General features: G+C 35.3%; 1 protein-coding gene across 5 annotated transcripts in view; it reads left to right on the top strand.

Annotated features, from left to right (window-relative positions):
- LOC150104886 (uncharacterized) overlaps positions 1 to 14994 on the top strand; it is a 695785-nt gene that overhangs the window by 267712 nt on the left and 413079 nt on the right. For all 5 annotated transcript variants that reach the window (XM_090395398.1, XM_090395401.1, XM_090395397.1 and 2 more), the window contains exon 10: positions 10832 to 11205. In XM_090395398.1, the coding sequence (XP_090251524.1) occupies positions 10832 to 11205 (374 nt within the window). The remainder of the gene's footprint in view (positions 1 to 10831; positions 11206 to 14994) is intronic.

Here is a 14994-nt window from a genome sequence, read left to right as displayed (position 1 = left end):
CTTGGATGGAAGACATTCATCTTTGTAACAACATGAAGTGCTGATGCAGAACTGGTCCAAATAGTGAAGAGATTATCAACAATCTGTATCAAACTGCTAGCCTAGAAAGAAGATCACGGAAGTGACACAGCCCAAAATGTTTCATAAACATAAAATAATTAGCATCAGGGAAGGAGTACTTATGAGGATTTGTTTGAAAAGTTTGGTAAATTTCCAATAGACGGCGACACAATTCGTTCATTTATACCAGTGTTCATTCATATGGCACGTATCATCTTTTTTATGACCCCAGGCAAAATTTTAGCCATGTGCGACACATAGTTCTCGTTTGGCAAACATATAAAACGAACATGTTCGCATTTTCCTAAAAATGGAGAAAAACAAGTTTCGTGTAGTGATAAAACACTTTTATTTGAAGACGTGGATGGTGGACGTGTATAATGCTAAGCAAGGGAGAACTTCCTTCCCTTAATGCATAGCATTATACATGTCCACAAGGAGATGTGCTTTGCATTATGGGATACTAAGGCAAGTGATGATAACTTATACCACCTTTGCCACGAGTTGCCCCAGTCTTAAAAATACTTCAGGCATAAACTTTGTTTGCTTACACTTGGATAAAGGATTAAACCAAATATATAATTGGTAGCATAGCCAAGTGAAAACACTTCCATCGTTAACTTATCTCTAATCCAGAGAATTTTAATAATAAGGTGTAACACCTTTTGGCAATTGGCATATGGAAATATGACTTCTCCATTACTTCCACCTTAGTATCACCACCTCTGGATCTGGCTCCCACTGATGAGACCTCAATAAAGGTTGAAACTAGTCTGGGTAGTGACCCTTCCCTTAATGCATAGCATTATACATGTCTGCAAGGAGATGCGCTTTGCATTATGGGATACTAAGGCTAGTGATGAGAACTTATACCACCTTTGCCATGAGTTGCCCCAATCCTAAAAATACTTCAGGCGCAAACTTTGTTTGCTTATAGCTGGATAAAAGATTAAATCAAATATATAATTGGCTGTTCAATGACTGTTTTGCACAATTTGACAAATCCTACTTTTTAGATGGGATGAAAAAATTGCTGGACCAAATGTGTAGACCTTGATGGAGACTATGTTGAGAAATAAAGGACATTTTTTTCCAAAAAAATGTGTTTAACTTATTTTTTTACTAAACTTTTCAAACAACCCTTGTTTCATACCTGTGCCCTCTTTCTTGTAAAACATATCATGGCAGATTAAGATGAATCATGAACTTTCAGGGTGGGGAATCTCAGTGGAAATAACAGCAATGGCATTGAGAATATATGATGTGAGATAGATATTTAGAAGACAAGATATTTAGTAGGATGTTGATACAGACCAGGGAATATAGATGATGATGAGCAGGAATTGTTCAATCAAATAAGTTTGGAAAGTGCAAAGAGAGTGATTATGGGGAGATTTCAACTATAGTGATATAAACTGGACAGAGGATACAGCATGCAGTAATAAGGGAACTGATTTTTGGATTTCTTGAGGTACAGCTGTCTTAGGCAGCATATAGTGGAGGAAACATGAGAATCAAATGCTTTGATTTGGTCATAGCATCAGAGGTTCCTGATATGACTTAAATGACATATTTGACTCCTGCTGGTAAACATGTAGCTGTGACTTGGTAAGTTATTATATAGGCATGTGGGATATCAAAACAGAAAGAATTTATGTAGAATTATAAGGAAAGCGATATCTTAGACTTTGAAAACAGCTTGCAGCAGTACAATGGATGAAAGAATTTGAAGGAAGATGGGTCATTAGTGCATAGAAGATACTTAAGAAAAAATTGTTGACAGCAGTCACAGATTGTATATCTTGAGTGAAGAAGAAGAAGATAAAGCAATTTGAAGTCAAAATGGATGAAAAAGGAATAAAAGGGGAATTGTAGAAATAAGAGATTATGGACGGTGGAGAACAGTTGCATTAGGAATATAAGGCTCAAGCTAAGAAAGTGACTAGGATTATAAGGAGAGAAAAATTAGAATATGAGAAGTGACTGCAATCCAAGGAGTTTTTCCGCTGTGTGGCAAGTAGGAGGAAAAATTAAATTGGACGGATTACCTTGGTGATTGGAGATTGGAATCGGGTGACATTGTTAAGCTCTTTAATCATCTCTTTATTAGTGTTCCATCTTTCTGCTACAGGCTTTATTCCTAGAAGGATAATGACTAGCAAAGTGTTAGAAGTGAATGAAGATATATTCTGAGTACCATCTGCACTAAATGTCAGTAAGACATGGGGGACTAGATTGAATTTCACCATATTTTAAGAGAATGTGCTGTGGAACTGACTGTGCCATTAACTTGGCTGTTTAATGAAAGTCTTGCAATGGGACAGGTTCTTGGAGAATGGAAGAAGGGTGAGATAGTACTGTTGCATAAGGGCAGTAGTAGAATTGAGGTATCAAACTGTAAACCTGTTGGTATTTGTTCTGTAGTTGTTAAGATTTTGGAAAAATTGGTATGAACTCATATACAGAATTGGACATATGAGAGTAATGTTATTTATGCAGGCCAGTATGGATTTGTTAAAGGGCGCTCTTGTTTTAGTAATTGGGTTACCTTTTACAGTAGAATAAGAAGAATGTTGGATTCTGAATATATAGAGATCGGAGTATTTATTATTTGCTTCAGAATCCAACATGATCTTCCATCGCATAGGCTAGACTTGTAAATATTAATTAATGTAAATCACTTGTTTATAATTGATATTCATATAACTACCTTTAATTTTATCTAATATTTAATTAATTAATCAAAGATATATGTATTAATAATGAAAATTTCTAAATAATTTAGGGAATTGAAACAACGTAGATCCGAATATAAATTAAATTATACTTTAATAGATATTTCCGATGTTTCGGCAATGTCACATTGCCATTTTCTAAAGGAACTTACAAAAAGGCAGGTACACACAGGCAATAACAATACAGTAACTAAGAATGAAGATGATATGAAGCTATCGTTCTCCTAGAAGTCCTGATGGTGCCCTCTGGCGGGCTAAGTAGGCGTTCTTGGCCGTTGGGCTGAAGGTCTGCTGATGAATGCCTCCCAAATTTGGGGCAGTCGCATACAACCAAATTTGTTGAGGTTTGGAGAGTTTCTTATGGCAGAGGCTGATTCCATAAATAATCTTTCGAATTTATATTTGCTCCGGTGTATTATTGTTGCTTTCTTCCACCGTATTCTGTGGCGAGTATCCAGAGCATGGTCTGCAAGACCAGAATGGCTATACTTATAAAACTGGATGTAGTCCTTGTGTTCAGAAATTCTGTTATTCGCTGTCCTGCCTGTTTGGCTAAAGTACGACAGTTTACAACTGCAAGGGACCTGGTATACACCAGGTAGATCTAGGGGAAGTGGTTGGTCTTTGGTAGAGCGGATAAAGGATGCCAATTTTCTGTAAGGCCTGTAACAGGAGGTGAGGTCATGTTTTTTTAGAATTTTGGTGATTTTTTCTGAGGTGCCTCGGATGTAGGGAATGGTGATGGATTTAAAGTAATCTTTTTTGTGGAGGGGAGGAGGAGGTGGGCTGTGGTTTGTAGGTTTTAATATTTTTTTGGATTTTTTTTGGGGGGGGGGTAGCCATTGGCTGAGAAAGTGTTGAGGATGTGATTTAGTTCAGTGTTAAGGGCTATGTCGTTAGAACAGATTTGTTTAGCCCTGTTGTATAGTTTTTTTACCACTCATATTGTTGTGAGGGGGGGTGGGATTGTTGGTGGATGTATCTGCCTGTATGGGTGGGTTTTCTGTAAACTGAGAAAACCAAAGTTCCATCAGGCTGGCAGGTGACTAGTGTGTCTAGGAAAGGGAGGCAGTTGTTTTCTTCTTTTTCCAGGGTGAACTTGATTCTGGCGTGTTGGTTGTTTAAGTGTGTAAGGAAGGAGAGGAGTGTTTCAGAGCCATGTGGCCAAATAGCGAACACATCATCAATGTAGCGAAGCCATATGGTTGGTTTTTGTGGGGCAGAGGCTAAGACTTTTTCCTCAAAGGTCTCCATAAAGAAATTGGCCAAGGTGTACCGCTGCAGACAAAGAGTTTGAAAAGATACGAGGCCGACAGATGAAGAAATTCGATAAATTAAAAAAGAATTCTACCGTCAATCCAAAACTTGCTACCGACACCGTAATCAACCTTTCTTCAGTCACCCTGAAGCTCTCAACGTGCTTTCATGTGGCCACAACTTCGCCATTGCTCCCAGAAAAATACCAAGTGAGGATATTATGATCCAGATTGAAAGAGGAATCCGCCACCTTCCACATCAAATCGCCAACAGCGTAAGACTGGATGTAGCTTGTGTCCTTTCCATAGCAAAACCACCCAAAACCAATATATCCAACAAGGAATTTAAAGCCCTACAGAAATTGAGAAATAATAAAGAATTAGTTATCACCAAAGCGGATAAAGGAAATGCAACTGTAGTACTTAACCAAAAGGACTACAAAGGTAAGCTGAATGTTCTTCTATTAGATCGGGCTACTTACCTCCCTATCAATTACAATCCCACCAACTCACAAATTAGAAAACTTCACAGGCTCCTTAAGAAAGTCACTTCTTGGCCTGTAGAAGTTACCAACAGATTAAAACTGTTTAACTCTATACCACCCCGTATTTACGGACTCCCAAAACATAAAGAAAATGTGCTATTACGTCCCATAGTGGATGACATTGATTCCCCCACATACAAATTAGCTAAACATTTGGCCAAAGAGCTCACACACTATACTGGCAACACACCATCACACATAAAAAACTCGGCCCACTTCAAAGCCAGCATAGAAAACCTTACACTCCAACATACTGACATAATGGTCAGCTTCGACGTCTCCTCCTTATTCACAAATGTCCCACTCAAGGAAACTTTAGAGCTAATCCAAGCTAAATTTTCCACCGATATCTCAGCCCTATTTCAGTTCACAATGAACTCAGGCTATTTCGTTTGGCAGGGAAAATTCTACAAAAAAATAGAGGGGACAGCCATGGGCTCACCACTCTCACCACCCTTGGCCAATTTCTTTATGGAGACCTTTGAGGAAAAAGCCTTAGCCTCTGCCCCACAAAAACCAACCATATGGCTTCGCTACGTTGATGATGTGTTCGCTATTTGGCCACATGGCTCTGAAACACTCCTCTCCTTCCTTACACACTTAAACAACCAACACGCCAGAATCAAGTTCACACTGGAAAAAGAAGAAAACAACTGCCTCCCTTTCCTAGACATGGAACTTTGGTTTTCTCAGTTAGTTTACAGAAAACCCACCCATACAGGCAGATACATCCACCAACAATCCCCCCCCCCCCCCTCACAACAATATGGAGTGGTAAAAAAACTATACAACAGGGCTAAACAAATCTGTTCTAACGACATAGCCCTTAACACTGAATTAAATCACATCCTCAACACTTTCTCAGCCAATTGCTACCCCCCCAAAAAAATCCAAAAAATATTAAAACCTACAAACCACAGCCCCCCTCCTCCCCCCTCCACAAAAAAGATTACTCTAAATCCATCACCATTCCCTACATCCGAGGCACCTCAGAAAAAATCACCAAAATTCTAAAAAAACATGACCTCACTTCCTGTTACAGGCCTTACAGAAAATTGGCATCCCTTATCTGCTCTACCAAAGACCAACCACTTCCCCTAGACCTACCTGGTGTATACCAGGTCCCTTGCAGTTGTAAACTGTCGTACTTTGGCCAAACAGGCAGGACAGCGAATATCAGAATTTCTGAACACAAGGACTACATCTGGTTTTACAAGTATAGCCATTCTGGTCTTGCAGACCATGCTCTGGATACCCGCCACAGAATACGGTGGAAGAAAGCAACAATAATACACCGGAGCAAATATAAATTCGAAAGATTATTTATGGAATCAGCCTCTGCCATAAGAAACTCTCCAAACCTCAACAAATTTGGTTGTATGCGACTGCCCCAAATTTGGGAGGCATTCATCAGCAGACCTTCAGCCCAACGCCAAGAACACCTACTTAGCCTGCCAGAGGGCACCATCAGGACTTCTAGGAGAACGATAGCTTCATATCTTCATTCTTAGTTATTGTATTGTTATTGCCTGTGTGCACCTGCCTTTTTGTAAATTCCTTTAGAAAATGGCAATGTGACATTGCTGAAACATCGGAAATATCTATTAAAGTATAATTTAATTTATATTCGGATTTACGTTGTTTCAATTCCCTAAGTTATTTAGAAATGCTTAACCAACGTATAAGCCTGTCTACGATAATAATGAAAAGACTATTAAATATTATTAAGCTATTTTATTTATTTCTATATTAATATTATAAGAACTTATATTTGATAATTTAACTGCGTATTAATTGAAATGTGAATATTCTCTATTTATTCCTATTTGTACAAGTTTAACGTTATGCAATAGCTCAATTTTATTACGTTTTGTTTTGTTGTCATGGAGACGTATGTGAGTGAGCAAGCGTGAGTTTGGAACAGTGCGTGAGGGAGAAAGCTGACAGTTTATTGAAAAGAGTTTTAGTTAAAGAGATCACAAGGACAATTTAGGTGGGAAGAATGAATATGAAAAGGAAGAACGCTGAAAATATAGTTTAGAGAGGAAAAAGAAGGAGAATTGGCATTCGGTTGGAATTGGAGTATTCAGCATTCGGGGAATCAGAGTGCGATATTAGAGAGTCGGCAAGTCACTCAAGCAGCTAATTTAAGTCTACTAGTCCAGAAGCAGTTGGCTAATAAGTTGTAGAATAACAATTATAGCTACCGAAAACAGCTGAGAGACTATTAAATAGACTAGCGATACTTGAGTTGAGATTTAATTTCAGGGCCGACCTTTCAAGGACATACGGAACCTTGAAGCAAAGCACGAAGTTACTAGAGAATGGTAGAGGCTGTGAAGTTGAAGTTTACCGTTAGTTGTGTTTAGAATTACAGTGCCTAGAGAATTATTTGAATGCAGGAGGAATGAACAACTGTGCATATAAAACCTCAAGATAAGGAATTATTGTATATTGCCTTAATTCATGAGTGATCAGTAGTACTTCATGCAAGAACGTTTGTATTGTGTGTATTGTGACTGATGATTAATTCAGTTATTGCTTAGAAGATTTATTTTAATGAGTGCTGTTTACAGTTATAAAAAGTATTTGTGTGTAAGTTGATGAAGAAAGAAGATTATCGGTAAGATTATTCCATCCTAGAATTTCCCTATACTAACAGTAACTATTGCGGAGAATTAGCTGAAGTGTAAAATTAAAGATGCTTGTTTGTGAAGAGGTGTTACTGCAATTTTTTATTGTATTTTGGAACTTAAGGAACTGAGAGAAGACTGTATTATAGAGATATCAGATTTACCTTTGTCTGATTCTGTATGATTGAACTTATCTGAGAAGCTAAAATGTTTGTGATATCTTAATTACTGATTTTCAACTTAAGTGTAAAATTTGTGATTCTAAAATTAAATGTTTGTTTTTGTTAATCTAAAGTTGTGTTTTGCCTGAATTCTCTTTTACTGCACCATTCATAAAATATTCGAAACAAGGGCGGGGGAGAGATAAATAAGTTAAATATACTCGGCCAGTATATATAATAACAACATATAAAGGAAGGGTAGTCGAGAGTTGGTTTATCTTCAATTCTTGAACTAATTCAGATATAAAGTGGTGCAGTCTTTAAATATAAATTTTCTTTATATTTGAATTAGAAATCAACTTACAACTTATCAAATTAGTTAAGAACATCGTAATAGTAATCATGTCAGATCCAAAGTATAGATTGAGAAAAAGTAGGATCCAACAAGAGCAATTGATGAGTATGAAGCATATACTGTCATTCTCCCCCCCCCCCCCTCAGCCATTAAGCAGGATGCCACATGATAAGTTGATTTCTAAGTTGCATCATATGGGTTTGGATATCAGGTTAGTGGATTGGATTGGTGATTGGCTCTGTGTTAGATATCAAAGAGTTGTATGTGGAGGAGCAGTATCAGAAGAGTATGAAGGTTATAAGCGGAGGTTCCACAGGGTCCAGTCTTGGGGCCATTACTGTTCAATCTTTATGTTGTCACAGGACTACAATGAAATATTCAGTTGTTTGCAGATTATGTGATGTTTGGGAGGGTGGGCAAATGAATGGGAATGTCAGTTTAATGCAACTAAATGTAAGGTTTTTATAATTTTCAAATCCCACAAATGGGATGCTTTATACTCACTTGGTGGAGGAAACAAGGCATCTTATAGTGATTACGGATAAAGATTTGAAGTTCCAAGGACATATTGCAAAAGTTGTGAAGACATCTCAGAGAATTGCAGCAGTGTTGAGGAGAACATTGACCATGAGGAAAAAAAAGTGTGCCATTGTATAAAACTTTGATCAGACCACATCTAGATTTCTGTGCTCAGATCTGGTCACCAGGACTCGAAGGGGATGAAGTAACCTTGGAGAGGTGCAGAGACTGATAACAAAAATTATATCAGGACTACACATCGTTGATTATGAGAATAAACCGAGGGCATGCAGATTGCAGAGTTTGTGGAGAGAAGACAAAGGGGATATGATCGAGACATTTAAGCTGTTGAAGGGTTATGTTATGTTATATTAACACTGCAGAGATTTTTTATATGGTAGAACAAGGGAAAGGAGCAAGGTCAAGGGGCCCATCCTTGGAAGTTGCAAAAGAAGATGGTGAGTAAAAGAATAAGTTTTTTGAATGGAAAGTGGTAGGATCATGGAATGCATTGCCTGAGAGAGTAGTTAATGTGTAGACTGTAGATGAGTTTAAGGAGTGGTATGACTTTGTGTTGACTAGTGTTGACTTCTAACGATAAGTCTTGTGACTCCCAGGAAGTAATGATAATAAAATCACCAGAATGAATGACAAGATCAGTGTGAGGTAGATGATGTCATAAAAAAAAAAAATGCTAAGGCTGAAATCCACTGATCTTGTTTTTAAAATCCATAATTTTCTTAACATGACTTACCTCTGAATGCTGCAAGCAAGTTTAATCTTGCAAGAGAATTTATAAGTGGCACTGCCAGTGCTATTTTGCTATCATATGCATTTCCTTAAAGGGGGAGGGGGGGGGGGGGAGCATTACCAGCAGATTGAAGGAATAGTGATAGGTTTCATTCTCACCTACTATTGCCAATTACCATGCAACATTATTAATGTGGTGGGGATACTTAGATGCTGACAATCACTCATGTTTTAGTTTAATGAAGAGCAGACAGGATAATAATTAATTAATTTAATTATTATTCCAGTATTTCACTTCATCATGAAGACATCTTCAAACATATAGATAAAAACATGCACATGCTTAATCTAGTTATGTCTGGATCTCTGTTTTTTCCCCATTAAATTACAGGTATTGTGTGCAACATTTTGATCAACTAATCTTAATCCTCTACTCCCCGTTCTTCCATATGGTTCTGTTATATGAATATGATATGTCAGTTGGGAAGTCTTCACCAGCAGAATTACAGATCATTTTCAAAATATTGATACTCTGCATCATGACTTCATTTTAACCTGGAGGTAGATCCAAAAATTTCTGTTCTCAACTTAGATCTCCTTATTTTAGAGCATTTAGATAAGTCTACAGTTTTCAATCAACAGAAAGTAAACCACTACACAAGGAAAAAGAAAGAAAGAAAGAGATTGGTGCCATGTGTCTTCATTATCCTTCTGAAAAGTTGAGGTTGTGTTTGTGCCACAAGCTGATGGTACTGTCAAAAGTTTTGAAATTGTTACTATCCAAAGTTAAGAATGCCAACACATTAAATTCCCCTTGCTCTCTGTTATGGCTTTAATTCTCAACTTCTTAGTTACATGTGGGTTAACATAAGTATCACCATCCTAAGATAGACAACAACTGCAGTACAGAATTTTTTTTTTGTGCATGTCGTTAGAAATTAAAGTATCAACATAAGTAATACCTGTTTAATTATTTTATAATATTTTATGTAATTATATATTTAAAATTATTTCTAAATCACTATTTACAAACGACCACTGTATCAATAAAAAGTTATGAGCCTGTAGCATTTAGTAAAATGGATATGTATTGAGGTTACCTGATTTGGATACCAAGTGTACTTTTTTCAAGCCACTTCAGATTTTGAGCATATAGGATGGTGTCATGCCAATTGCTTACAATCAAGTAACATCTGAATACTTACACAAAGTTCCAGTGTAGATGCTGTCCATGCTGTCCACTTGTTTAGTGAAGCTGGCCAAACAAATGATTTCTTAATTTGTGGTATTGCATGCTTATGTTTCAGTTGAATTTGTAAATTCTATCTTCACCAGTAAATCTCTTTGTGAAGAAGATGAACTTAAAAAATAACCGTGAAAGAAGATATGACAGAAACAAATTTTGGTAATTTGTTTCTGTATAATAATATATTCACTCATAATAAAATAGGTATTGTATTGTAAATTCTATGTACTGTCTGTCTATATTTATACATATTTAAATATGTATAACTAAATTGATAACACCTCTGCTTTCCAACCAACAGTCTTTGGGTTCAAAATACTTTTGTGGCTAGATATTTGTGAGAGAGTCTGGGTGATGAAAATCATTTATCACCACCTGCTACCACTTTGCATATTGAAGGTCTACAGTGGTCATTAAAAAGGATCCCTGTTTATTCTCTAGAACAGTTTCCTAACTCTTAACCTGTGGTATTGATGTGCAGTTGGTGTACATTTTGTGGGGAAAATTGACAAAATAAAAAAATAAATAATTATGATATAATAATGATACAATAATTTAAAATCTTTTACAGAGCATTTGTTGAAAGATGGTACTCCTGCAGGTCACCAAGATGGAGAATGGTCAAGTTTCCGACCACAGGAATGGCAGTATGCAACATCAGATAGGTCTGGACATTCTGTTGGCACTGAAGATTTAGTTCAAAATGGTGATATTGAGGGAGAGGGTCTGTGTTTAGAAAGCCAAGGAAGCTGGAAATCTACTGCCTCACAAAATAAAAGAAAAATCCCAGCAACCAATCAGGAAAAAAGAAATTTAAATGTACCATTTGAATGGCAAGGCGATATTGCAGAAACTGTAACCAATAATAACTGTATTGGAATTAATTTAGAAGATCTGCATAGTCAAATTCAAAAGCTTCAAGAACTGAACATTAAAACAAAAAGAGTAAGTTATTTTTCAATTTTTGATGCTAATTTCAATATTTGATGCAAGCTTCTGTTTCATTTGTCAGAAGCTATAAAAATTAGCAAACTTGTTTTTATTAAAAATCTTTTCTAGATTTTGATGCAATTTGATTTTTTTCCCTTAAAATTAGAAGGAAAAAACACAAAATGACAGTTTTATATTTTAAGAACTGTAACATTTCACTTATTTGTGACATCTTACGGATTAGCAGTAAAATAAAGGTGACTTATAAGATGGGAATAAACAACAAAAAGGATGTGTACAACATATTACATAGCACTCGATCATGATAGTGATGGTAGTATTCAGCTCTGTTGGTTCTGTATCATTATTCTTAAAATGTTTATGTAAGACTTAAAAGTGCAGTCCTTGTTCACTTTTTTTTTTTTTAAACAAATTTCTTTCCAGTTTCATCCAAGTAACTTTGTGAAGAAGGGTATTCTTCCACTTCATGACGTGAAAGGACTTGAACTTGGACTTGAATTTTTTTTTTTTTTAAGTTGCTCCCACCCTTATTAGCAAACCTGTAATACATTGTTAAACTGTGAATGAAACTATGTTGTGTATTTTGTCTTTTTCATTCACATTTGACATTGTTTATTATATATTAATCATGACTTGTATAAAAGTATTTATTGCTCCTTATTTAAGAATTATTATTTAAGTATTTATTCTGAATTTAATCAGCTATTAAATTACTAAACAATAATATGTGTATAATTTATTATAATTTATATATATATTGTAACGTGAATATTATTATAGTTATCTGTGTACGAAATGAAAGAGTTGATTAAGTAGCTCTAATATTTTATTTATTGTGTTTTTATTAATTCAATGTAGTGGTATAGCCTTATGTAACATTAACGAAAATGTTTACGTTTATTTGTTGTCATGGAGACGCATGAAGTAAACGAGCGCGAGTGGAACAGAGCGTGAGCTGGGAGAAGGATAATAAAAAAGAAAAAAAAAATAATAAGAAGAAAAGAGGGGAGTCGGAACGGAATTTTGGAACTAAAAGGTAGCAAGGAGATAAACTAGAGAAGTAGAAGTAAATAAAAGGTTCTTAAGGGTAGGAGCTGAGTGGATATTTTTTTATAAGTGAGCAAGGACGAAACGAGCTTTATAGTTAGCTGAAAGTATAATCAGCAGTAATAATGAAAAGGAAATTAATACTACAATCGGATAAAATAAAAAGCTGGATGTTTAAGGAAGAATTCTGAATGAACCCGGCTATTCTAGAATTGTGGCTTATTTCCGATTTGCCCTAAAAAGAACCTCACGGTGTTTAATTAGTTTATGAGTGGTAACGATGATAGTTGAAGTACCCTGTAATTGATGTCTAGAATTCTGAAGTGCGATTGATAGTGCTTTAAGTATAACCGTGGATAAGTCTTGTAGATGTGTTTTTATTAAGTAAGATAAATAAGTTCCAAAGGTTTGCTCACAACATAATTGATGCATTAGGAACTATTTCCAGTAAGGTTTATCATAGTGTATTATTTCTATGCTTGAAGAATTGTGTGTTAATTACGCTATGCTTAACGCTACTTTAACTGTGGAAACTCTTTGTGAATGAGAGTTGGAGATAAGAATTGTTTGAACGATATTTTCAGCTATTAGTGCTTGTAATATTTTGAACATATAGCATGACTGAGAATTGTGTGAAAACTGACTAGATTGGATGTTCCATTATATTAATTTAAGTGTAGAAACTTTATAACCTAGGAGCTAAGAAGGTATATGTGAAGACTTGGAAGATTGTGCTAATGTAATTGACTTGACTTAATATTTGACTTATTTCTATTGTTTAAAATTAGAAGTAAAATTTATGTAAGTGTTATATGACCTATATTAAATACTTTATTTGTTAACTTAACTGGTGTATTTGCCTGAAATTCTTTTTACTGCACCGTTCACAAAAATTCGAATCTAGCGGGAATCCCAAAGAGAGAAAATAAATACTTCGGCCTGAATGAATGAAAAGACTGCTAACTTATTTTGAATTGATCCTACTATTTCATATAGACTTATCTAAGGATAGAGTGGCGCAGTATAATAGAAATTTCTCTACCCTTAGATCAGTGATCAGTTTACAATTAGTTTTCCTTTATTTTATGAAAGTGACTTTTAACAAGATGGCGGATTCGAACATCAAGAGAACAACGTCACGACAAATACTTCAACTATCGTCGTTACCACTCGTAAACTAATTAAACACCGTGAGGTTCTTTTTAGGGCAAATCGGAAATAAGCCACAATTCTAGAATAGCCGGGTTCATTCAGAATTCTTCCTTAAACATCCAGCTTTTTATTTTATCTGATTGTAGTATTAATTTCCTTTTCATTATTACTGCTGATTATACTTTCAGCTAACTATAAAGCTCGTTTCATCCTTGCTCACTTATAAAAAAATATCCACTCAGCTCCTACATTTAAGAACCTTTTATTTACTTCTACTTCTCTAGTTTATCTCCTTGCTACCGTTTAGTTCCAAAATTCCGTTCCGACTCCCCTCTTTTCTTCTTCTTATTATTTTTTTTCTTTTTTATTATCCTTCTCCCAGCTCACGCTCTGTTCCACTCGCGCTCGTTTACTTCATGCGTCTCCATGACAACAAATAAATGTAAACATTTTCGTTAATGTTACATAAGGCTATACCACTACATTGAATTAATAAAAACACAATAAATAAAATATTAGAGCTACTTAATCAACTCTTTCATTTCGTACACAGATAACTATAATAATATTCACGTTACAATATATATATAAATTATAATAAATTATACACATATTATTGTTTAGTAATTTAATAGCTGATTAAATTCAGAATAAATACTTAAATGATAATTCTTAAATAAGGAGCAATAAATACTTTTATACAAGTCATGATTAATATATAATAAACAATGTCAAATGTGAATGAAAAAGACAAAATACACAACATAGTTTCATTCACAGTTTAACAACATTTTATACTGTCCATAGGCAAGGATGTTTTTTTTCCTATTTTTATAAATTTTATATATATTTTTTGTATTTTTAATTTATTTTTACATGGTCTGGAAACCCTGCTCTAGAGAACCAAATATAGAACTTTTTCAAGCTACTTCAGACTTCCAATAAGCAGGGTGGGGTTCTCACAATAGGTGATGAAATTCATCTCTCACCTAAAGACAATCACAAACATCCATACCCTCTGTGAGATTTGAACTGTTAGATATTGTCATCTGCGCCATTGTTATGTCGTTACTTTTCCTATAATAATTTCCTTCCTTTATGAATTTACCTCTCTACAATAACTACAAGACTTACAAAATTTTTCTGACTCTAATATCTGTATCACTTATTACGTGTTCATTCTATAAGGAAAGCAAATTCTATATCTCTAGCCGATTCCTAATTTTTACTCATGAGCTTACCCTGACTGTTAAAGGTTATTCCTTGCTAAAAGAAACGAATCCTCTAATTTCTTTCTGGGGCCGTCTCCTCTTCAGATATTGACAAATTTATTTTTTAAAGCTGTGCCAGCCAATATCTTAGAATAGAGGGGACTCTTATTCAGGGAGACTTTTCCAGACTTTTGGTGCACATAGGTGAATAAATTTAGTGCTTAAACTCATTAATTAATGCTTTACTGTGGCTAAGTAAATTCTGGTTTGCAGTTGTAATCTCTATAACAACATGTTATATCTTTCAATTCCCCCCTCCCCCCCTCCCCCACTATGGTTCAGATTAATGAGTGGTAGTTTGATTCATATCACA

This window comes from Typopeltis vanoorti, chromosome 7, assembly GCF_054136105.1.
Source record: "Typopeltis vanoorti isolate ZY-2024b chromosome 7, IOZ_Tvanoo_1.0, whole genome shotgun sequence".
Classification (NCBI taxonomy): Eukaryota; Metazoa; Arthropoda; class Arachnida; order Uropygi; family Thelyphonidae; genus Typopeltis; species Typopeltis vanoorti.
This window is presented reverse-complemented; position numbering and strand designations above follow the sequence as displayed.